General features: G+C 34.6%; 1 protein-coding gene across 2 annotated transcripts in view; it reads left to right on the top strand.

Annotated features, from left to right (window-relative positions):
• LMBRD1 (LMBR1 domain containing 1) overlaps nucleotides 1–18,961 on the top strand; it is a 122,335-nt gene that overhangs the window by 30,516 nt on the left and 72,858 nt on the right. For both annotated transcript variants that reach the window (XM_034962304.3, XM_034962305.3), the window contains exons 4-5: nucleotides 14,392–14,489; nucleotides 17,174–17,241. In XM_034962304.3, coding sequence (XP_034818195.3) covers nucleotides 14,392–14,489; nucleotides 17,174–17,241 — 166 coding nt within the window. The remainder of the gene's footprint in view (nucleotides 1–14,391; nucleotides 14,490–17,173; nucleotides 17,242–18,961) is intronic.

The following is an 18,961-nucleotide window of genomic DNA, read 5'->3' as shown; positions in this document are numbered from 1 at the left end:
TATAAATAGAAATTATACCAATCCTTTATCAACCTTTTTAGGAAACAGAGGATGAAGGAACACTTCCCAACTCACTTGAGGCCATTATTTCCTTCATACCAAAATCATATTAAGACATCACAAGAAAGGGAAACTGTGGACTAATATCCCTCATGAATGTAGACACAGAATTCTTAAAATTTTAGGAAACTGAATCCAGCGTCATATAAAAAGAATTACGTAGTATGACAAAAGTGAATTCATCCCAGAAAAGTAAGGTTGCTTTAATATCCAGAAATTAGTTTACTTAACATACATGTTAGCATACATAGGACAGAAATGAATGATCATCTCAATAGATGCAAAAAAAATTCCAGTATCGATCATTGATTAAAAATTATCAGCAAAGTAGTTACAGAGGAGAACTTCCCAAGCTGACAAAGGACATCTATGAAAAGCCTACAGCTACATTATACTTAGTGGTGAAAGACTGAATACTTTTCTTCTGAGATTAGGAGCAAGATAACTATGTCTGCTCTCAACACTGCTATTTAACATCGTACTAGTGATTCTAGCCAGTGTGATAAGTCTAAATAAATAATTAAATGAATAAATTTACTTAAATATTAATTTTTATTATTTAGTTATTTAAATATTTACTTAAGTAAATACATCCAAACTGGAAAAGAAGAATTATTACTGTCTTACTTTCACAGGTGATATAAGATTCTATAGGTAGAAAATTTCAGGGAACCTATATATGGACAAATACAACCAGTAAGTAAGGTTAGCAGAATCACAAGTATAAGATTGATATGAAAACTAGAAACAGACAATTCAGATGAACTGAGAAAAGCAATTACAATCAGAAACCATCAAAAAGGGTGAAAAAAGTACTTCACATTTAACAAAAAAGCATAAGATTTCTACACTGAAAACTACAGAAAAATTGCTGACAGAAATTAAAGAAGATTTAAATAAACAATTCCATATTGGGGTTGAAAACACAATGCTGTAAAGATGCAATTATGTCAGTTTTCTCTCAAACTGACCTATAAGTTGAATGCAGCCTCTATTAAAGTCACACAGACTTTTAAAAATATTTTTGAAAAACTGACAAGCCAATCCTAAAATTTACGTGGAAGTCAACAGGATTTACAGTAGCCAAAAAACATTTCGGAAAAGAAAAATGATATTAGAGAATTACATCCTCAGATCTCAAAACATAACATAAAACTCAGTAAACAAGACTATATAGTATTGCAGATGGTCAGGCATATAGAGCAATGGAATAAAATTCAGAGTCCAAAAATAAACCTTTATATTCATGGTCAATTGATTTTCAACAGCTGTGCCAATTCAGTTTAATTCCATTCAATTAAAAAAATTTTTGCTGGGAAAGTTGGACTATTATATGCAAAAAATGATTTTTTTTGAGCCTTACGTTACACCATACTCAAAAATCAATCATAGACCTAAGCTGTAAAAGTATAATACTTTTAGAAGAAATTAAGGGAGGGGGGCACGGTGGCTCACTCCTGTAATACCAGCACTTGGGGAGGCCGAGGCTGGCAGATCACTTGAGGTCAGGAGTTCAAGACCAGCCTGGCCAACGTGGTGAAACCCTGTCTCTACTAAAAATACAAAAATTAGCTGGGCATAGTGGCAGGCTCCTGTAATCTCAGCTATGTGGGGAGGCTGAGGCAAGAGAATCTCTTGAACCCAGGAGGCAGAGGTTGCAGTAAGCCAAGATCTCACCACTGCACTCCAGCCTGGGTCACACAGCAAGACTCCATCTCAAATTAAAAAAAAAAAAAAGAAAAGAAATTAAGGAACACAATCTTGGTGACCTTAAGTTAGAAAAAGAGTTCTTAGATATGGCACCAAAAGCATGATTCATAGGAGAAACCTTAATAAGTTATACTTCATCAATATTAAATCTTTGTCTTTCAAAAGACACAAAACAAAAATAAGTATAAACCACAGACAAGCCAAACATATTTGTAAATCATGTATAAATCATAAAGGGCTTATATTCAGAATGTATCTTACCAATCATTAATAAAACCATTCAATTAAAAAATAAGCAAAAATTTGAACAGGCATTTAATCAGGGAAGATTTATGAATGGCTTAAAAACCCATAGAAAGATCTTCAACATCATTAGTGATTAGGGAAATGTAAATTTACTTTTTCAATGAGATATACCAGCTCATCAACTAGAATGCTGTCTTATTAGTTAAGGCTGCTATAACAAAATATAGAGTGGGAGTCTTAACGAACATGTATTTCTCATAGTTCTGGAGCCAGCAGATTTGGTTTGTAATGAAGGCCTTCTTCCATGCTTGTAGATAGCTAGCTGCCTTCTCGCAGTGTCCTCACATGGCATAGAGAGAGAGAGAAAGAGTGAGGTAACGATCTAGCGCATGTACTCTGGTGTCTTTCTCTTATAAGGACACTAATGCCATCACAGGGGCCCTAACATCATGCCCTCATCTGAACCTAATTACCTCCCAAAGGCCTCATCTCCAAGTACTATCACATTGGGGTTAGGGCTTCAACATATGAATTCTGGGGGGACAAACTTACTGCATAACATTCCACTCCTGGCAGCCCAGAATCCATGTCCATTTCCTATGCAAAATACATTTATTCCATCCTAACAGCCCCAAGAGTGTTAAGTTGTTGCAGCATCAACTCTAAAGTACAAAGTCTCGTCTAAATATTTTCTAAATCAGATATGTGTGTGACCACAAGTAAAATTTATCCTGAGTCATAATTCTTCTCTGACTGTGAACCTCTAAAACCAGATAAGTTATTTGCTTTTAAAATATAATGGCAGTACAGGTATAGGATAGACATTCTAAGGGAAAATTCAGAAGGAAAAAAGCGTTTCAATAAAGTAAAAAACCTAGCAATGCAGATACTATTAGAATTATAAGATAGCTCAAAAACAGTCTTCTTTGGTTTGACCCTATGCCTTCAGGACCCACTGTGGTGATGGTCCTGCCTCTACCATTCTGCGGGGCAGTGTTAAACCTCAAGGCTCTGATGGGTAGGAGTTGTACCCACAAGGCTTCAAGGCAGCTATTCTCGACATGTTGAAACCTAGACAATTCCCTCCCACCCCCTTTGAAATGAGGATGCAGCCTTGATCTCTTAATCACCTTTGGGGACATTCTTTTTATGTCTTGTAGAGTAGTACATTTTCATAGCCAAACAAGTTTGTGATCTGGTCCTGTAGGATCCAAGAAGCCTATCAACCTTCCTTCATTTCATCCCATCTTCCTCCCCTTCAGTTCAAACTGGCAGTGTTTCTGCTGGGATGGCTGATTAGGTTCTTCTTGGTTCATATCTTCACTAATCTAATTATCAAATACACCCTTAGTGTTCTCTTCAAAACAAGCTTTTCCATTTTTTTTTGCAATGTGGATAGGCTGAGAATTTTCCAGATCTTCAAGTTCTGGCTCATTTTGCTTAACAACTCCCTTTTTTTTTTTTCTTTTTTCTTTTTATTCTAAGCAGTCAGGAGGAATCAAGCCACTTCTTCAACACTTTGCTTAGGAATCTCCTTAGCTAAATATTCAGTTTCATCACTGGCAAACTTTGCCTTCCACAAAACACTAGAACACAGTTCCCAAGTTCTTTGCTATTTTATAACATTACTTTAAAAAAAATTGTCCAGTGTCATGTTCCAAAGTGACCTCCATATTTTTAGATATGTGTTAGGACAGCAGCCCACTTCTCAGTACCAAAATCTGTCTTATAGTCAGTTTGGGCTTCTCTAACAAAATACCACATACTGGGTGACCTAATCAATAAACATTTATTTTTCACAATTCTGGAAGCTAGGAAGTCCAAGTTGGAGGTCTCAACAACTTCAGTCCTGGCAGAGACCCTTTTCCTTGCTTGTAGATGGCCACCTTCTTGCTGTGTCCTTGCATGGCAGAGACAGAGATTGAATTCTGGTCTCTCTTCCTCTTCTTCTAAGGACACCAGTCCCATGATGGGATCCTATCTTGTGCCTTCATTTAATCCTAATTACCCCCCAAAGACCCCACCTCCAAATACTATCACATTGGGAGTTAGGGTTTCAACATATGGATTTTATGGGGACACCAACATTCAGTCTGTAACAGGCTGTAATAAGAAACACAGACAATACCCAAGTGCTGCCATGTATATAGAGAAACTAGAATCTTTGAATGCTGCTATTGGGAATGTAATATGGTGTAGTTGTTTTGGAAAAACAGTTTGTAACTTCCTTTTTTTTGTTTGTTTTTTGGTAGAGACAGGGTCTCTACTGTGTTGTCCAGGCTGGTCTTGAACTCCTGGCTTCAAGTTATCCTCTTGTCTCGGCCACACAAAGGGCTGTGATTACAGGCATGAGCCACCACACCCAGCCATTTGTAACTTCTTTGAAAAGTTAAATTTCCTATATGGTCCAGCAGTTCCACTCCTAGGAATTTACCCAACAGGAATGAATGCAATGTCTAGGCAAAGATGTTCATAGTAGCAGTTTTTATAGTAGTCCCAAACTGGAAAGTATTCAAATGTCCAACAACTGGTGAATGTTTAAATAAAATGCAGTATGCCCATACAATGGACTATATTAATATATTCAGCAATCTGAGTTACAAGTCAGCAAATTATGGCATGGCTTGTGTAAACCTGGCTGTGTCTATTTGTTTATGTGTTGTCTATGACTGCTTTGCTACAGCAGCACAGATGAGTATTTGCAACAGAGATGTATAAGCTGCAAACGTGAAAATATTTATTATCTGTTAACAGAGAAAAAATCCCAACCCCTGTGCTAAGTGAAGGAAGCCAGATGCAGAAGACTGTATCTTACATAATTCTATGCATATAAAATGACCAGAAAAGGCAAATCTCTAAAGACAGCAGATCAGTGGTTACCTCAAGCTAGGGGTGGGATTGGGGATTATTTGTGAACTGGCACAAAACAACTTTTTTTGGAGTAGTGGAAATGTTCTAAAACTGGATTGTAGTGATGGCTATAGAACTTTATAAATTTACCAAACATTATTGAATTACACAGTTATAATTTGTGAATTTCAGGATATGTAAATTGTATATCAAAGTTGTTGGGAAAAGTATCGAATCAGCTAATGTAAGTGAAGATTATAATACAGTTCTGTGTATATTATGGAGAGTCAGTAAAGGATAGTTGCTATTAATATGACTTAAAATCTTAGAGGATTTGCACTTTTATTATTTGATTTTCTAGAGTTGTAATCTTATCCCTAATTCATAGATGAAAAAAATGAGGTTAAAAAGTTATGAAGGACTAAGGCTTATACATTGGAATGTGATTCTTTGTTGCTATACAATTGTGAATTATAGCATGAATTATTTAGCCTTTTGTCTGACCATTTTATTTAACAATTTTTTTTTTGTTAAAAAAATGGCATTGCAGTGTAAACCTTGGAATAAATACCATTGAGAAGGGGAAATAACCAAAAATATCCATGGGGAAAACAACTGTTGTTCAGAATACAAAGTCTAAGTTCAACCCTGTAAATGATTTTTATTCTCAAGTTGTATATTCTTAGAACTTACACAGCACGTCTGACTCACTTTGCTATACTGTCAGCAGTTGTACTAGTTATCTACTGTCATGTAACAAATTACCTCAACATTTAGCAGTTTAAAACAGCAAACCTTATTTCACAGTTTCTTTGGGTGAGGAATCCAGATGCACCTTAGTTGGGTGTGCTCGGTCAGGTTCTCTTGTTTGGCTACAAGGAAGATGTCTGGTGGGACTGTAGTCATTCCAAGATTCCGCAAGGGAGAGAGTTGACATGTAAGCTCTCTCACATGGGTTTAGACAGGCCTCGGGTTTTATCTCTCTGTTGGCCTGTAACATCAGTTCTTTGTCACGTGGACTTTTCTATAGGGCAGCTCACAACATGGCAGCCAGGGCGTCTCAGAGTGAGAGAAGGATACAGCAATAAGATGGAAGCCAGTCTTTTTGTCACGTAATCTCAGAAATGACATCCCAATATTTTTGTTCATATTCTGTTCGTTAGCAGTAAGTCACTAGTGCCAGCCCACACTCAAGCTGAGATTACACAGGTCGTGAATACAGAAGCGGGGTTATCAGGAGCCACTTTAGAAGCTGCCTACCACAGCAGTCTTGCAAATATCAACATCGTTGATGTTTACTTGACATATGCTTTTATGCTTAGCAGACTATTTATTGATCATATTAAGTGTGAAGTTTGAGGTAGTCATTTTGAAGTCTCCTGTGTTTTTCCTGATGCCATTTCTTCTATTTTTCCCTTAGAAATACTCTAAATTTAGTTTGTGTTAATCCCTTGCTTTGCCTTTCAGTTTTATCATGTTATATTCTTACTTAGTTTTACATTTCTGAACTTTATATGAAATGGCTTCCTTGCTTTCATTCATCTTCATGTTCTAGACATTTATACAGATTATTGAAGAAAGTATAATTTCATTGCGTATGACTATGCCACATATTAATCAGTGTGGACATTTAGTTTTTTGACGTTAAAATTGTGCAATGAACATTCTTGTACATGTTTTCTGTTGTATATGTGCAGAGTACATACATAGGAGTCAAACGGATAGATCATAAGTTATATGCATCTTCAATATGGTAGATAATGACAAGCTATTTTGCCAAGTGTTTGTACTAATGTAATTCTTATTAGAAGAACATAAGCCTTCTAGTTGCTCTGTATTCTAAACTTTGATATTGTCATACATGTTTAGTTTTTGCTAGTCTGGTGAGTGTGAAATGAGAGTTCACTAGTCTATGTTTCACTTATTTGTAAATGAAGTTGTATGTTTTTTAAAAATTTGTTGGCTTTTTCAGTTTTCTGCTTCAAGTAACTTTCAGTTGGGTTGTGTTCTTATTGATTTAAGAAATTTTTAAAGATAATTTGAGTAGTACATACTACGATTTTAAATATTGTGTCTTTTCCTCACTAGAATTAAGTCTCATGAGAGGCTTCTGTGTTTTGATTTAGCTGTATACCTCTCCCTAGAATGATGGTTGAAACATACTCAGTAGGTATTTGTTAAATGAATACATTTAAAAGGGACCTTTTCTGTATCTATTAAGATACAGAAGTATCTATAAGATATCATATAAAGCTTTTTTGTTTGTTTTGGTTTATTCTTTCAAGTGGTATATCATGTATTACATGGCTAGATTATACTTAAACTAATTTTGCATTCCTAGCATAAACCTAAATTGGCCATCTTGGTGGGTTTTTTTTGGTTTGTTTTTTAAATGTATTTTTGGATTTGATTTGCTGCTCTCTTAATTGGGATTCTTTTAAAAAATCAATTTGCAGGTGAGACTGGTCTGTAATTTTTCTTTGTCTTATTATTCTTGTCAGGTGTGAGTATTAAGACTGCTAGCCTTGTAAAATGAATTGAAAAGTCTGTCTACATTTTAGAGAATGCCGGGGACCAGTGAGCACTTATGTTTCTCTTCCTCCTATAAAATATATACTTGTTACCAGTAACTAAGAAGTAGAAGTGAGCATAGAAGTTTACACTATTATTCCTAATTCAATATTGAGTAGTTCATTTATTAGTAATTTTGAGTGGTTTGTTACTCACAAAACTTTTGCTTCTTACCTTGCTTACTGGTTTATAATTCTTACTAGACATCTGGGAGTACTTCCACTGTAGGATGAAATAATGGTTCCCTTCAATTAGAAGGTATGATTTCTACCAGGCCACTTTGATCTTATTCCAGTGAATAGTTACCATATCAGATGGAGTGATTGACCCTATTAGGGGAAGTAGGGTTGCTGCTACACAGTTAATGCAAGGAGAAGTATATCTTGAACCCATGGGATTTTCTGTGGCACCTCATGATATTATCATGTTCAGTGGCAAAAGTTAGTTGAGATCTATTATGTCTACCCTTCACAGACAAGATGACCAAGGGCTTGGAATAGCTCAGGAATGAATATTTGAATTTGCCCATTTCTAGTACCAAATTCTGTTTCAGGAATTGTGTGTGGCTGCTATTAGCAGTTCAGAAGTTCCTGGTTTAAATAGTCATATAGTGTTTCAGTCTCACTTAAAGTAAGTATGGAGATAGGCTATCCAGGGCTGGTATGGGAGTGCCATAACATCATGAGAGTACTAAGTTCATTCCTTCTCTACTCTCCATCCTTAGGACATGATTTCCATCTTAAGGTCACCACAGATTTTAAAATGGTGCTAGAGTTTAAGCCATCATGTATCAGTTTCAAGTAGGCTGCAGTAGGAAGGGGGAAGGTCAAGAAAGGGAGTGCCAGCTGAAAGGAAATGGGTATAGATATGCAACTATCAGTCTCGACTCAGGAGTTTTTCAGCTGGGTAAATAGATAATTTTAGAAGGCTTTTAGAATTCCCAGAATATCTTTATACTTTGACCTCTAAAACAAAAAGCTTTGAATGACTAATTATTCTGTCACAATATTGACTAAGTTTTTCTTTGTCATTGTGTTTTGATGTAAATGTTAGCTATTTTCATTGGTAGTTGGGAAGGATATGTTTAAAAAATTTTTAACAATTTAAAAGTCTAATGTATCCAAGTTAATTTTCATGTGAGTTATAATTTAATGATACGTGGCTTTTAAAAGGTAGATTGTTGCTTCGTATATGTTTAAACATCTTAGGAATTACTATGTATTCTTTGGTACAGTTTTTGTCCATGACCTTTAAGTGGCTCTCTATTCACTTATTTTTTGCTAGTTCTTGATAAGTTGTTTTAAAAAACCAACTTGTTTCATGAGTTTAATTTCGCTCAATTTCTATGGACATGAGGCTTAAAAATTTTTTCTTAATGTGTTCTTTGATGTTAGTGGGTCTGCTAAACCAAAAATCTGTTTATCTTTTATTTGCTAGTAGCAATCTTTTAACAAAAACATTTATAAGTAAAAGCATATTTTATAGAGATGTTAGGATATGAGAGTGTCATAACTTTAGAGTCAAGAATAATTTGCCTTTGAAAGTGGCTGTGAGTTTGATGTAGAACTTTTAAAAAAGCAGTTTTTCCTGTTTCATGATAGTGGAGGCAGCAATATTTTTTCCCCCATTTACAGATATATAAACTCAACTTGACATTAGAACTGATCATATGATAAATGTTATAAAATAAATGTTCATTTAATTCTCTCTTTACAGTTCAACATTTATGGACTAAAAGAAGAAATCTTTATAAAGGACACTGAGAAAGAACAGTCAGATTATTAGAAGATAGCTTAGAAGGTTGTATCAGGGAAACAAATATTTAGAGCAGTTTTAAACCTATTTTGAATCATTGACTACTAGAGGGATATTATAGTCTGTTGAGAATTGTGTCTGTTCTCCACTTCATTTCCCCAGATGTTGATTGCTAAAAACTTTTGTGGGCACTTTTACCAGCAACATGGGAATTTTGGTTGCCATACATCTTTTAAGTCAATAGCTGCCCCATTTTTTTTTGACTTCTCAGATTAGTGTTGTCCATTCTCAAACTTCCTTATGTTCAATCATAGAAAGGTAGTCTTGTGTCTGGGCTTGTTTTAGTCAACACAAGGTCTATGAGATTCATCTGTTTCTCATGTTTCTTTTTTATTGCTGTGTGATCGTCTTTTATGTGAATATATCACTCAGTTTGCTTATCCATCCACTTGTTGATCATTTGGATCATTTCCAGTTTTTGATCACTGCATATAATGTTTCTCTGAACATCATTCTTGTAAAAGAGTTAATGCAGCAGACCTAATATTGCTGAATGCTTGTATGTTTTCAGGGAGGTCCTGCTTGTGTGGCTTACCTTTGACTAACTCCTAGGAACTTAGCCCTTGGTGTGTTCTCTATGTTACTAATTGAAAGGTGGTTTTGTACAGCTGGATATGGAACCATGCACTACTGGCTAGTTTAGATTGTGCAAAAACATGATTTTTGGAGAATTCTTGCTTTCCTTTTTGGAGTCTGTAGTTTTGGTAATCAAAGCTGGTCACCTAGGCAAATGCACTTGTTTTGCAAGTCTCCAATAAGTGCCCTGGACTCTGCAAATCAACCAAGCTTCTCTGGGCAGAGGTCCTTTTACATAAGTTGTTATACTTTATTGCTAGAGGAAGAAAATTGTTGGGTCACATGATAGGTATATGTTTAACTTGATAAGAAACTACTAAACAGTTTTTTACAGTGTTGTACCTCACTCCTACAAGTAAAGTATGATAATGTTAGTTGTTTCTGCATTCTTGTCAACACTTGGTATTGCCAGTTTAATTTTAGCCATTTAGATTTACTTTGCATTTTCCTGATGACTTATGGTGATGAGCATCTTTTAAAATGTACTTGTTGGCCAATGTGTATATTTTCTTTTTCTTTTTTTTTTTTGTTTTTGAGATTGAGTCCTGCTCTGTCGCCCAGGCTGCAATGCAGTGGCGTGAATTGGGCTTACTGCAACCTCTGCCTCCTGGGTTTAAGTGATTCTCCTGCCTCAGCCTCCTGAGTAGCTGGGATTACGGGTGCTTGCCACCATGCCTGGCTAGTTTTTTTGTATTTTTAGTAGAGACGGGATCTCATTATGTTGGCCAGGCTGGCCTGGAACTCCTGAACTGAGGTGATCTGCCTGCCTCGGCTTCCCAAAGTGCGGAGATTACAGGTGTGAGCCACCATGCCCAGAAATTGTGTATATTTTCTAATGTGAAGTATTGAAGTCTTCGCCCATTTTTGAAAAAAGTTGTCTTTTTATTGAGGTACAGGAATTTGTCTTATACTTTGCTATGCTAATTAAATATAATGGTAACTTAGGTGTTCAAAAGATTGTTTATCACACAAGATTAGGAGCACCAGAAATGCTTATAAAATAGTCATTAGGCTGTTTGGCTATCTAAAGGCCAAGCCCACCAAGTAACAGACACAAGTGGCATACTCAGGCTGAAGCTAAACCTTACTCCACCTATCAGTTTATCAACCAGTTTTTGTTGTGAGGCTGTCAGCCTACTCAAGTCTGTTGTGCTAATTCAGTTTTTTTTTTCTAGTTTACACAAATTATTTTATTTGATTATTTTAATCCTAATATTGGCATGGTATTTAGGGTGATTTACAAATGGCATTTTGTATTTAAGTTTTTAAAGCTTTGGAATACCTGTTAACAATTTTTTTTTTTTTTTTTTTTTTTTTTTTACTTTAAGTTCTGGGATACATGTGCAGAATGTACAGGTTTGTTACATAGGTATACATGTGCCGTGGTGGTTTGCCGCACTTATCAACTCATCATCTAGGTTTTAAGCCCTGCATGCATTAGGTATTTGTCCTAATGCTCTCCCCCTGCCTTGACCCAACCCCCTGACAGGCCCCAGTGTATGATGTTCCCCTCCCTGTGTCCATGTGTTCTCATTGTTCAACTCCCACTTATGAGTGAGAACATGAGATGTTTGGTTTTCTGTTTCCTGTGTTAGTTTGCTGAGAATGATGGCTTCCAGCTTCATCCACGTCCCTGCAAAGGACATGAACTTATTCTTTTTTATGGCTGCATAGTATTCCATGGTGTATATGTGCCACATTTTCTTTATCCAGTCTATCATTGATGGGCATTTGGGTTGGTTCCAAGTCTTTGCTATTGTAAAGAGTGCTGCAGTAAACATATGTGTGCATGTGTCTTTATAGTAGAATGATTTATGATCCTTTGGGTATATACCCAGTAATGGGATTGCTGGGTCAAATAGTATTTCTGGTTCTAAATCCTTGAGGAATCGCCACACTGTCTTCCACAATGGTTGAACTAATTTACACTCCCATCAACAGTGTAAAAGCATTCCTCTTTCTCCACATCCTCTCCAGCATTTGTTGTTTCCTGACTTAATAACCATTCTAATTGGCGTGAGATGGTATCTCATTGTGGTTTTGATTTGCATTTCTTATTGACCAGTGATGATGAGCTTTTTTTTCATATGTTTGTTGGCTGCATAAATGTCTTCTTTTGAGAAGTGTTCATATCCTTTGCCCACTTTTTGATGGGGTTGTTTATTTCTTGTAAAGTTGTTTAAGTTCCTTGCAGATAAATGTTTATGTCTGTTGGCTGTTAGATTTGCAATAGAAATGTTAAAACTCACTACTCTTTGGTTTGTAGTAGAAACACCAATATTCATTGCCCTAAAAGATTTATTGTCACTATTAGTTGCTCATAATATTAAAAGCCTGCATAAATTTCATTAAATGTCTATAGTGCCAAATTCAGTATGTTGACAGACATTTTGTGATTGCTAAGTATAAATTAACTCTGCGCCTCTGTTGATTATTTAAGGTCCTATTTGATTTGAGTTTCTTTTATCTGTATTGCATGTAGTAGGGCTGTTTCATAAGTGTCCTCCAGATAAATGAGATAGTGCTAGCAAATGTTAAGACAACTCTTTAAAGTCATTTCTTCCAACACAATAAGTAATTTAGATTTTATTATACATCACTAACATGCATTTTTTCCATATTTTTTTTACCATCTTAACCATTTCAAGTGTACTATTCAGTGGTATTAAATATATTCATAATATGCAGCCATTGGTGCCATTCATCTCCATAACACTTTCCATCTTGTAAAATTGAACTATACCTTATTAACAGTAACTCTCTATTCTGCCCTTCCTCTCTCCCTCTGACAACCACCGTCCTACTTTCTGTGTCCTTGATTTTGACTACTCTCAGTACCTCATATAAGTAGAGTCATATCGTATTTGTCTTTTTGTGATTGGCTTATTTCACTTAGCGTAATGTCCTGGTTATGCTAAGTTCATCTGTGTTGTAGCATATAGCCATATATCATTTCCTAATTTTTTTTTTTTTTTTGAGACGGAGTCTCTCTCTCTCGCCCAGGCTGGAGTGCAGTGGCGCGATCTCGGCTCACTGCAAGCTCTGCCTCCCAGGTTCACGCCATTCTCCTGCCTCAGCCTCCCGAGTAGCTGGGAATACAGGCACCCATGACCACGCCCGGCTAATTTTTTTGTATTTTTAGTAGAGACGGGGTTTCACCGTGTTAGCCAGGATGGTCTCGATCTCCTGTATACCACATTTTGCCTCTCTATCCATCCATCAATGGACACTTGGGTGGCTTTCATGTTTTAGTTACTGTGAACAATGCAGTTAGGAACATGGGTGTACAAATAACTCTTCGAGAGTCTGTTTTCAACTCTTGTGTGCATACACCTGGAAGTGGAGTTGCTGGATCATATGTAATGCCATTTTTCATTTTTTTAGGAAACATCGTACTGTTTTCCACAGCTGCTATACCATTTTATATTCCCACCAGCAGCACACAGGGTTCCAGTTCCTCCACATCCTTGACAACACTTGTCATTATTATTGTTTTTTGTTAGTAGCCATCCTAATGGGTCTGAGATGGTAACAGCTGCTTTCTTTTATAAAGGAATACAATGATTATCATTCTGTAATTGCTTTATATAATTATACTGGTACTATTATTTTTCATGAATATGTACAAACAAATGAATGTGAATATACAGATTTTAAAACAGGTTTCTTAGGCTTAAGTCTCAAATGTTCCTTATTCTGTTTTTATTGTTAAAGGTACTGTATCTTTGGATTAACTTAAGCTCTATATTGAATTTAGATAAATATTTTGACTGACTGCCGGTTAAAAGTATGTCAAATCTAACTTTTTTTTTTTAAAAAAAGCAGATAAATAGTAATTCCTATCAGTTAATGTTGAATCTAATTTTGAATATAATCTAAGAATTGAAAACAGGGTCATGAAGAGCTATTTGTCCTTGCATGTTCATAGCTGCATTATTCACAAATTGCAAAATTTGGAAGCAACCCCTGTGTCCATTGATGGGTAAATAGAGAGTCTAATTTTACTGTTCTACTATTCTTTTTACCTGTTTTCTATTTTTATTTGTGTAAGATTGGTTATATAATACTGCATATTTTTTTAAACTTGAGATGAGAAAATTATTTATATCACAAAGACAATATTATTTATAGCTGTTTCTTTAACTTGCTGGAATAGCAAATGTTGTGTCAAGTGTACTCAAATTTAAGTTGGAATGAACACAAAAGTTAAAGTTCATTTAATTGAGATGGTTTATAGGACGTTCTCAGCATTGTAGTTAGTACAGAGTAAGAGCTCATATGTCAGCTGCCACAATTGTTCTTGACCCAGTTATTACTATTGTTAGAAATTGCTGTAAAGTTAACTTGAATTATGGGTTGTTATTCTGATAATACTGTTGATTTCTTGGGACATGGGCCAGAAAAGGCTATTTGGGCATCATGTACTATATAGAAAGAGTTATGAGAAGAGGGAATCAGATAGGGGAGTGAATTTGTTAAGTGAATATATATACATATAGATAGATAACCATGATTAAGTACATATGTATTTAGTAAAGCTCGGTTTATTATTTATTTCCACAGCTTTATATTCTGTTATATTGTTCTGTGTGTTCTTCTGGATCCCTTTTGTCTACTTCTATTATGAAGAAAAGGATGATGATGATACTAGTAAATGTACTGTAAGTATCTTTATTTTAGAGGCCTTAGTTTAGGAAAGAAAAATAATATTTCCTGCTTTTTCAGAGAATGAATGACTGAATTTTTTCTAGAGCAATGTTGTCTAATAGAAATACAATGTTAGCTAAATTAAAATAAAAAGAAACAGTTGAAATTAATTTAATTATACATTGTATTTAGCATAATATATTCCAAATATTATTTCAAATATAGTCAAACTATTAATGAAATATTAAGTTTCTTTTCTTCACACTAAGTCTTTGAAATTTGGGTTGTTTTTTACACAACAATTCAAGCTAGCCACATTTCAAGTGCTTTCTAGCCACATGTGGCTTGTAACTATTGTTTTAGACAAAGCAATTCTAGATCAGGCATACAAAATTTTTTCTGTAGAAGGCCAGGTAGTAAATAATTTAGGATTTGTGGGCTATATGGTCTCTGTCTTAGCCACTCAAGTCTGCCATTATAGTGTTAAAAAGTATCCAGAGACAGCGAACATTTTATGATCCAGTAAAACAGAAGATGAATCAGATGTGGCACACTGAATATAGTTTGCTGGCCCCTGTTCAAAAGCATAAAGAAGGAGCACTTATAGGTTGTTCTTACTAATCCAGGATAAGGCTGACTTTTTTTTTTGGCCAGGCGCTGTGGCTCACGCCTGTAATCCCAGCACTTTGGGAGGCCGAGGCGGGCGGATCACCTGAGGTCAGGAGTTAAGAGACCAGCCTGGCCAACATGGCGAAACCTTGTCTCTACTAAAAGTACAAAAATTAGCTGGGCATGGCGGCAAGGGCCTGTAATCCCAGCTACTCCGGAGGCCGAGGCAGGAGAATTGCTTGAACCCGCGAGGCGGAGGTTGCAGTGAGCCGAGATCGCTCCACTGCGCTCCAGCCTGGGCGACAAGAGCGGGACTCCGTCTCAGAAAAAAAAAAGACCGACTTTTTAAAAACCTGACAAATACAGCATACATCCATGTTCAGAACTGCCGACCATCATCACTTAAGTATTGGTATAAACAACTAAAATAATAGTAAATATAATTCAGGAGCATCTTAGAAATATATTGATATTATATAACCGAGTTGGGCCTGTCTCTCAATTGCATGCATGACTAAAAATCAGGAAATCTATTAATATGTAGTAATTAATAGGTCAAAGAAAAAAATATATGTTAAAAGGTATATGTCAAAATCGAACACTGTAATTTAGGGGAACAGTTATACAATAAGACTAAATGTCTTATCTTTTTGACTTATAGGATTTTGTTTTATACCTTGTTTACATTTGTATTTAAATACAGAAATAAATGTATTAAGTCAAAAGCTAGCATCATGCTTAATCATGCTTAAAACTTCAAGAGCATTTGCATTAAGATTAGGAGCAAGTAAATTAAGAGTATTTTGAATGACTCCTAGAAAAAAAATTAGATATTTAAATATTTATGAAGAGAGTCAAAATTGTTATTTGCAGATACTATTTTACTCTATATTTGGAAAAACCAAGGTATGTAAAGTAAGGTAGCTAGTTACAAATTTGATAAAATCTCCACGAGATGTGTGCGTTCTCTTTCACTTCTTCCAAAGTGCACATTCTTCTACCCTTTGGTTGACCTTAGGATCTTCTTTACCTTTTCTTTAGTTTTTTTCCTAAAGAATATCTTACCCCCTTTGTGAATAAGAACTATGTGAAACATTAATTCAGATTTTAAAAGATGATTTTTAGATACTTCGTTAGTCTGAGAGGACAAATGTTATTTCTAACCGATTTAAAATGAGATTATTATTAACTTTTTTATTCGTATTCAGAATGTCCAGCTTTGTCTTTATTTGCTTTTCTTAGCCTTTAGAGTATATTATAAGCACCAAGCAAAACATGGTTTTTAAATTCCCAAGTTCCTGGTCTTAAGTACTTATTTAATCACTTATGACCTATGTGCCTTAGGACAGATTATTAACTTCTCTGGACTTAAGCTTCCTTATGTCTAAAGATGAGAACAACCTATCTTAGAGTTATGAGAATTAAATGAGTTAACATATGTGACGTTCTTATCAGTGCCTGGCATGATATATGTTATATATGTATAAAATATATATTAATGTATGTAAGTATATATGCACATATATTTATGTATATGTGTATATATACTTATATATGTATATATGAGTATGTATATGTGTATATATACTTATATATGTATATGAGTATGTATATGTGTATATATACTTATATATGTATATATGAGTATGTATATATACAAATATATTTAATATATACTCATGTATATACTCAAACACAAACGTGTATATTGTGTTTATTATTGTTATAAACCATTTTGATGAATTGGGTTGGGGCATTGTAGATTCTGATTGCTGTCTGGGGGAATATTTTATTACATATTCTGATAATTTTACTAAAGATGCCTACTGGAGAATTAACTATGCTTTAGGTGGATTGGTTTTTACAAGGGCCTAACTATTGAAAAGATTTTAAAAATCTCATATTTTGCAAAGATACTTAAGATGTAGTATACCTGTTTTCTTTAAATTTTAAGGTTGTTTCTCAACCTTCGTTTCAATATTGAGTGTAAGAATGTATCTGATGTGAAGGTACTGTTAAAGTGTTGCAAGAATATTTTATATTTTAAAGGGCTTGCTAAATGTTATACTTTTTTCTCCTTGGCATCTAGCAAATTAAAACGGCACTCAAGTATACTTTGGGATTTGTTGTGATTTGTGCACTGCTTCTTTTAGTTGGGTAAGTCTTGATTTTTTTTTTTTAACCATGAAATGGAAATAGAATTATTTGAAAAAAAAAAATAAAAGGATCATTCAGAAAAATCTAGGAAAGAAAAAAATGTAAGAAAAAAGAACAATCCACTCTCTAAATCTCCAAGGAACAATAGCCACAATTTTACAGTTTTGTCTATGTTGTTTCATCTAGACATTTTTATGTGCTTGAATGCATGTGGAGTTCACCTCCCTTCTTGCATGCATTCTACATGTTTTTTACACAAATGTGATTATGTTTTATATAATTCTTGGTAATCTTCCTGTTAACATATTGTGGGCATCTCTGCAGGATAGTAAGTGTAGCTCCATCAATTTTGACTATACTGCATTTCCTTCTAAGGATACAAAAATGTATTTAACTGATCTTCTAGTGATGACTGCTTAGACATTTATGTTTCCCCATTGTAAATAACACTTTGATGAAAATTCTTATCTGTGCATCTTTTCAGATTTGACCCTGTCTTTTAAATCTTTGTCAATGAATTCCCTTTCTTAATTCTTCTTGTTTTTATACTAATATCAGTAAGATTTTGCTTATTTGTTTGTACTTTTAAAATTTATCCTTGTTAATGGAAGACATTTATCTTTGTTAAAAATAGGTCATTAGTCTCATTTTTTATGTTAGGAAATATATTAGGAGTTAATAAATTTTTTAAAGTTTCTGTTTATAATTTAGTCTCACAATTTTCAATAAATAACTTTCCATAAATAAAAAAATTACTTATTACATGTAACTTGTAATGGGAATAAAATTGTTGAGTAATGGGAATAAAATTCTTGAACTTTTTGTAGTTCCAGGAGTTCTTAGGATGCATGTGTTTTATAGTCAAGTCATATTTTCAATTCTTTTTACCTGCCTTGATGTGTCATGAAAAAGAGTACTTTTTGTAAGCACTTTTTTTAGTGGTTTTTCTATGTATTTTAGCTCTGGAGTATATTTCTAAAGTTTTTTTTTGGCTTTTTAAAGAAAGCCAAATCTACTTATGTTAATTTCCCTTGTTAACATCGAGGTCCCTTGTATGCAAACCTGAATTATCTGGAGCGGGAATCAGCAAACTTTTCTTAAAGCATAGATAGTAAGTATTTTAGATTTATTGTCTGTATGGTCTTTGTGTCTCACTTGTAGCTCAGAAGTAATCATAGACAATACATAAACAAAGAACATGACTGTGTTCTAGGAAAACTTTATTTATAAACACAGGCAGCCAATAGTTTGCCAACTCCTATTTTAGAACATGAGTGAGAATCATCAATAAAACTACAAATCTTTGCAACAGTCAGAATAAGAAAATAGTGAATTAAAGACTATTAGCATTTCAGCCATCTAGGACAGTGTTCTCATTATCATATGTAAATATTTGAATGAGGTGTGCATTTAAGTTAACTGATTGACAAAGGGTCTTGAAATATTTTTGAAGGTGGCATATTCAGAGTTTCTTTTAAGTGATATGCTTTTGCTAATAAAACTAGATAATTTTATGGCAAAGCTGAGATCTAGATTTAACTAATTCATGTAGCTCATACATTTTTGAAACACTTATGTGTTGGATACTATGCTAGATCTTGGGGCTAAAGGTAGAAGACCATGGTCTCTGTCCTCTAGGTTTACATTGTGGAGGCATGCAGATACATACCTTTAATTACAGTGTTTAAGTGCTCTGATAGGAGATACATACCAGATGTTG

This window comes from Pan paniscus, chromosome 5 (assembly GCF_029289425.2).
Source record: "Pan paniscus chromosome 5, NHGRI_mPanPan1-v2.0_pri, whole genome shotgun sequence".
NCBI lineage: Eukaryota > Metazoa > Chordata > Mammalia > Primates > Hominidae > Pan > Pan paniscus.
The sequence above is the reverse complement of the archived record's forward strand: the minus strand, read 5'-3'. Positions and strand labels throughout refer to the sequence as shown.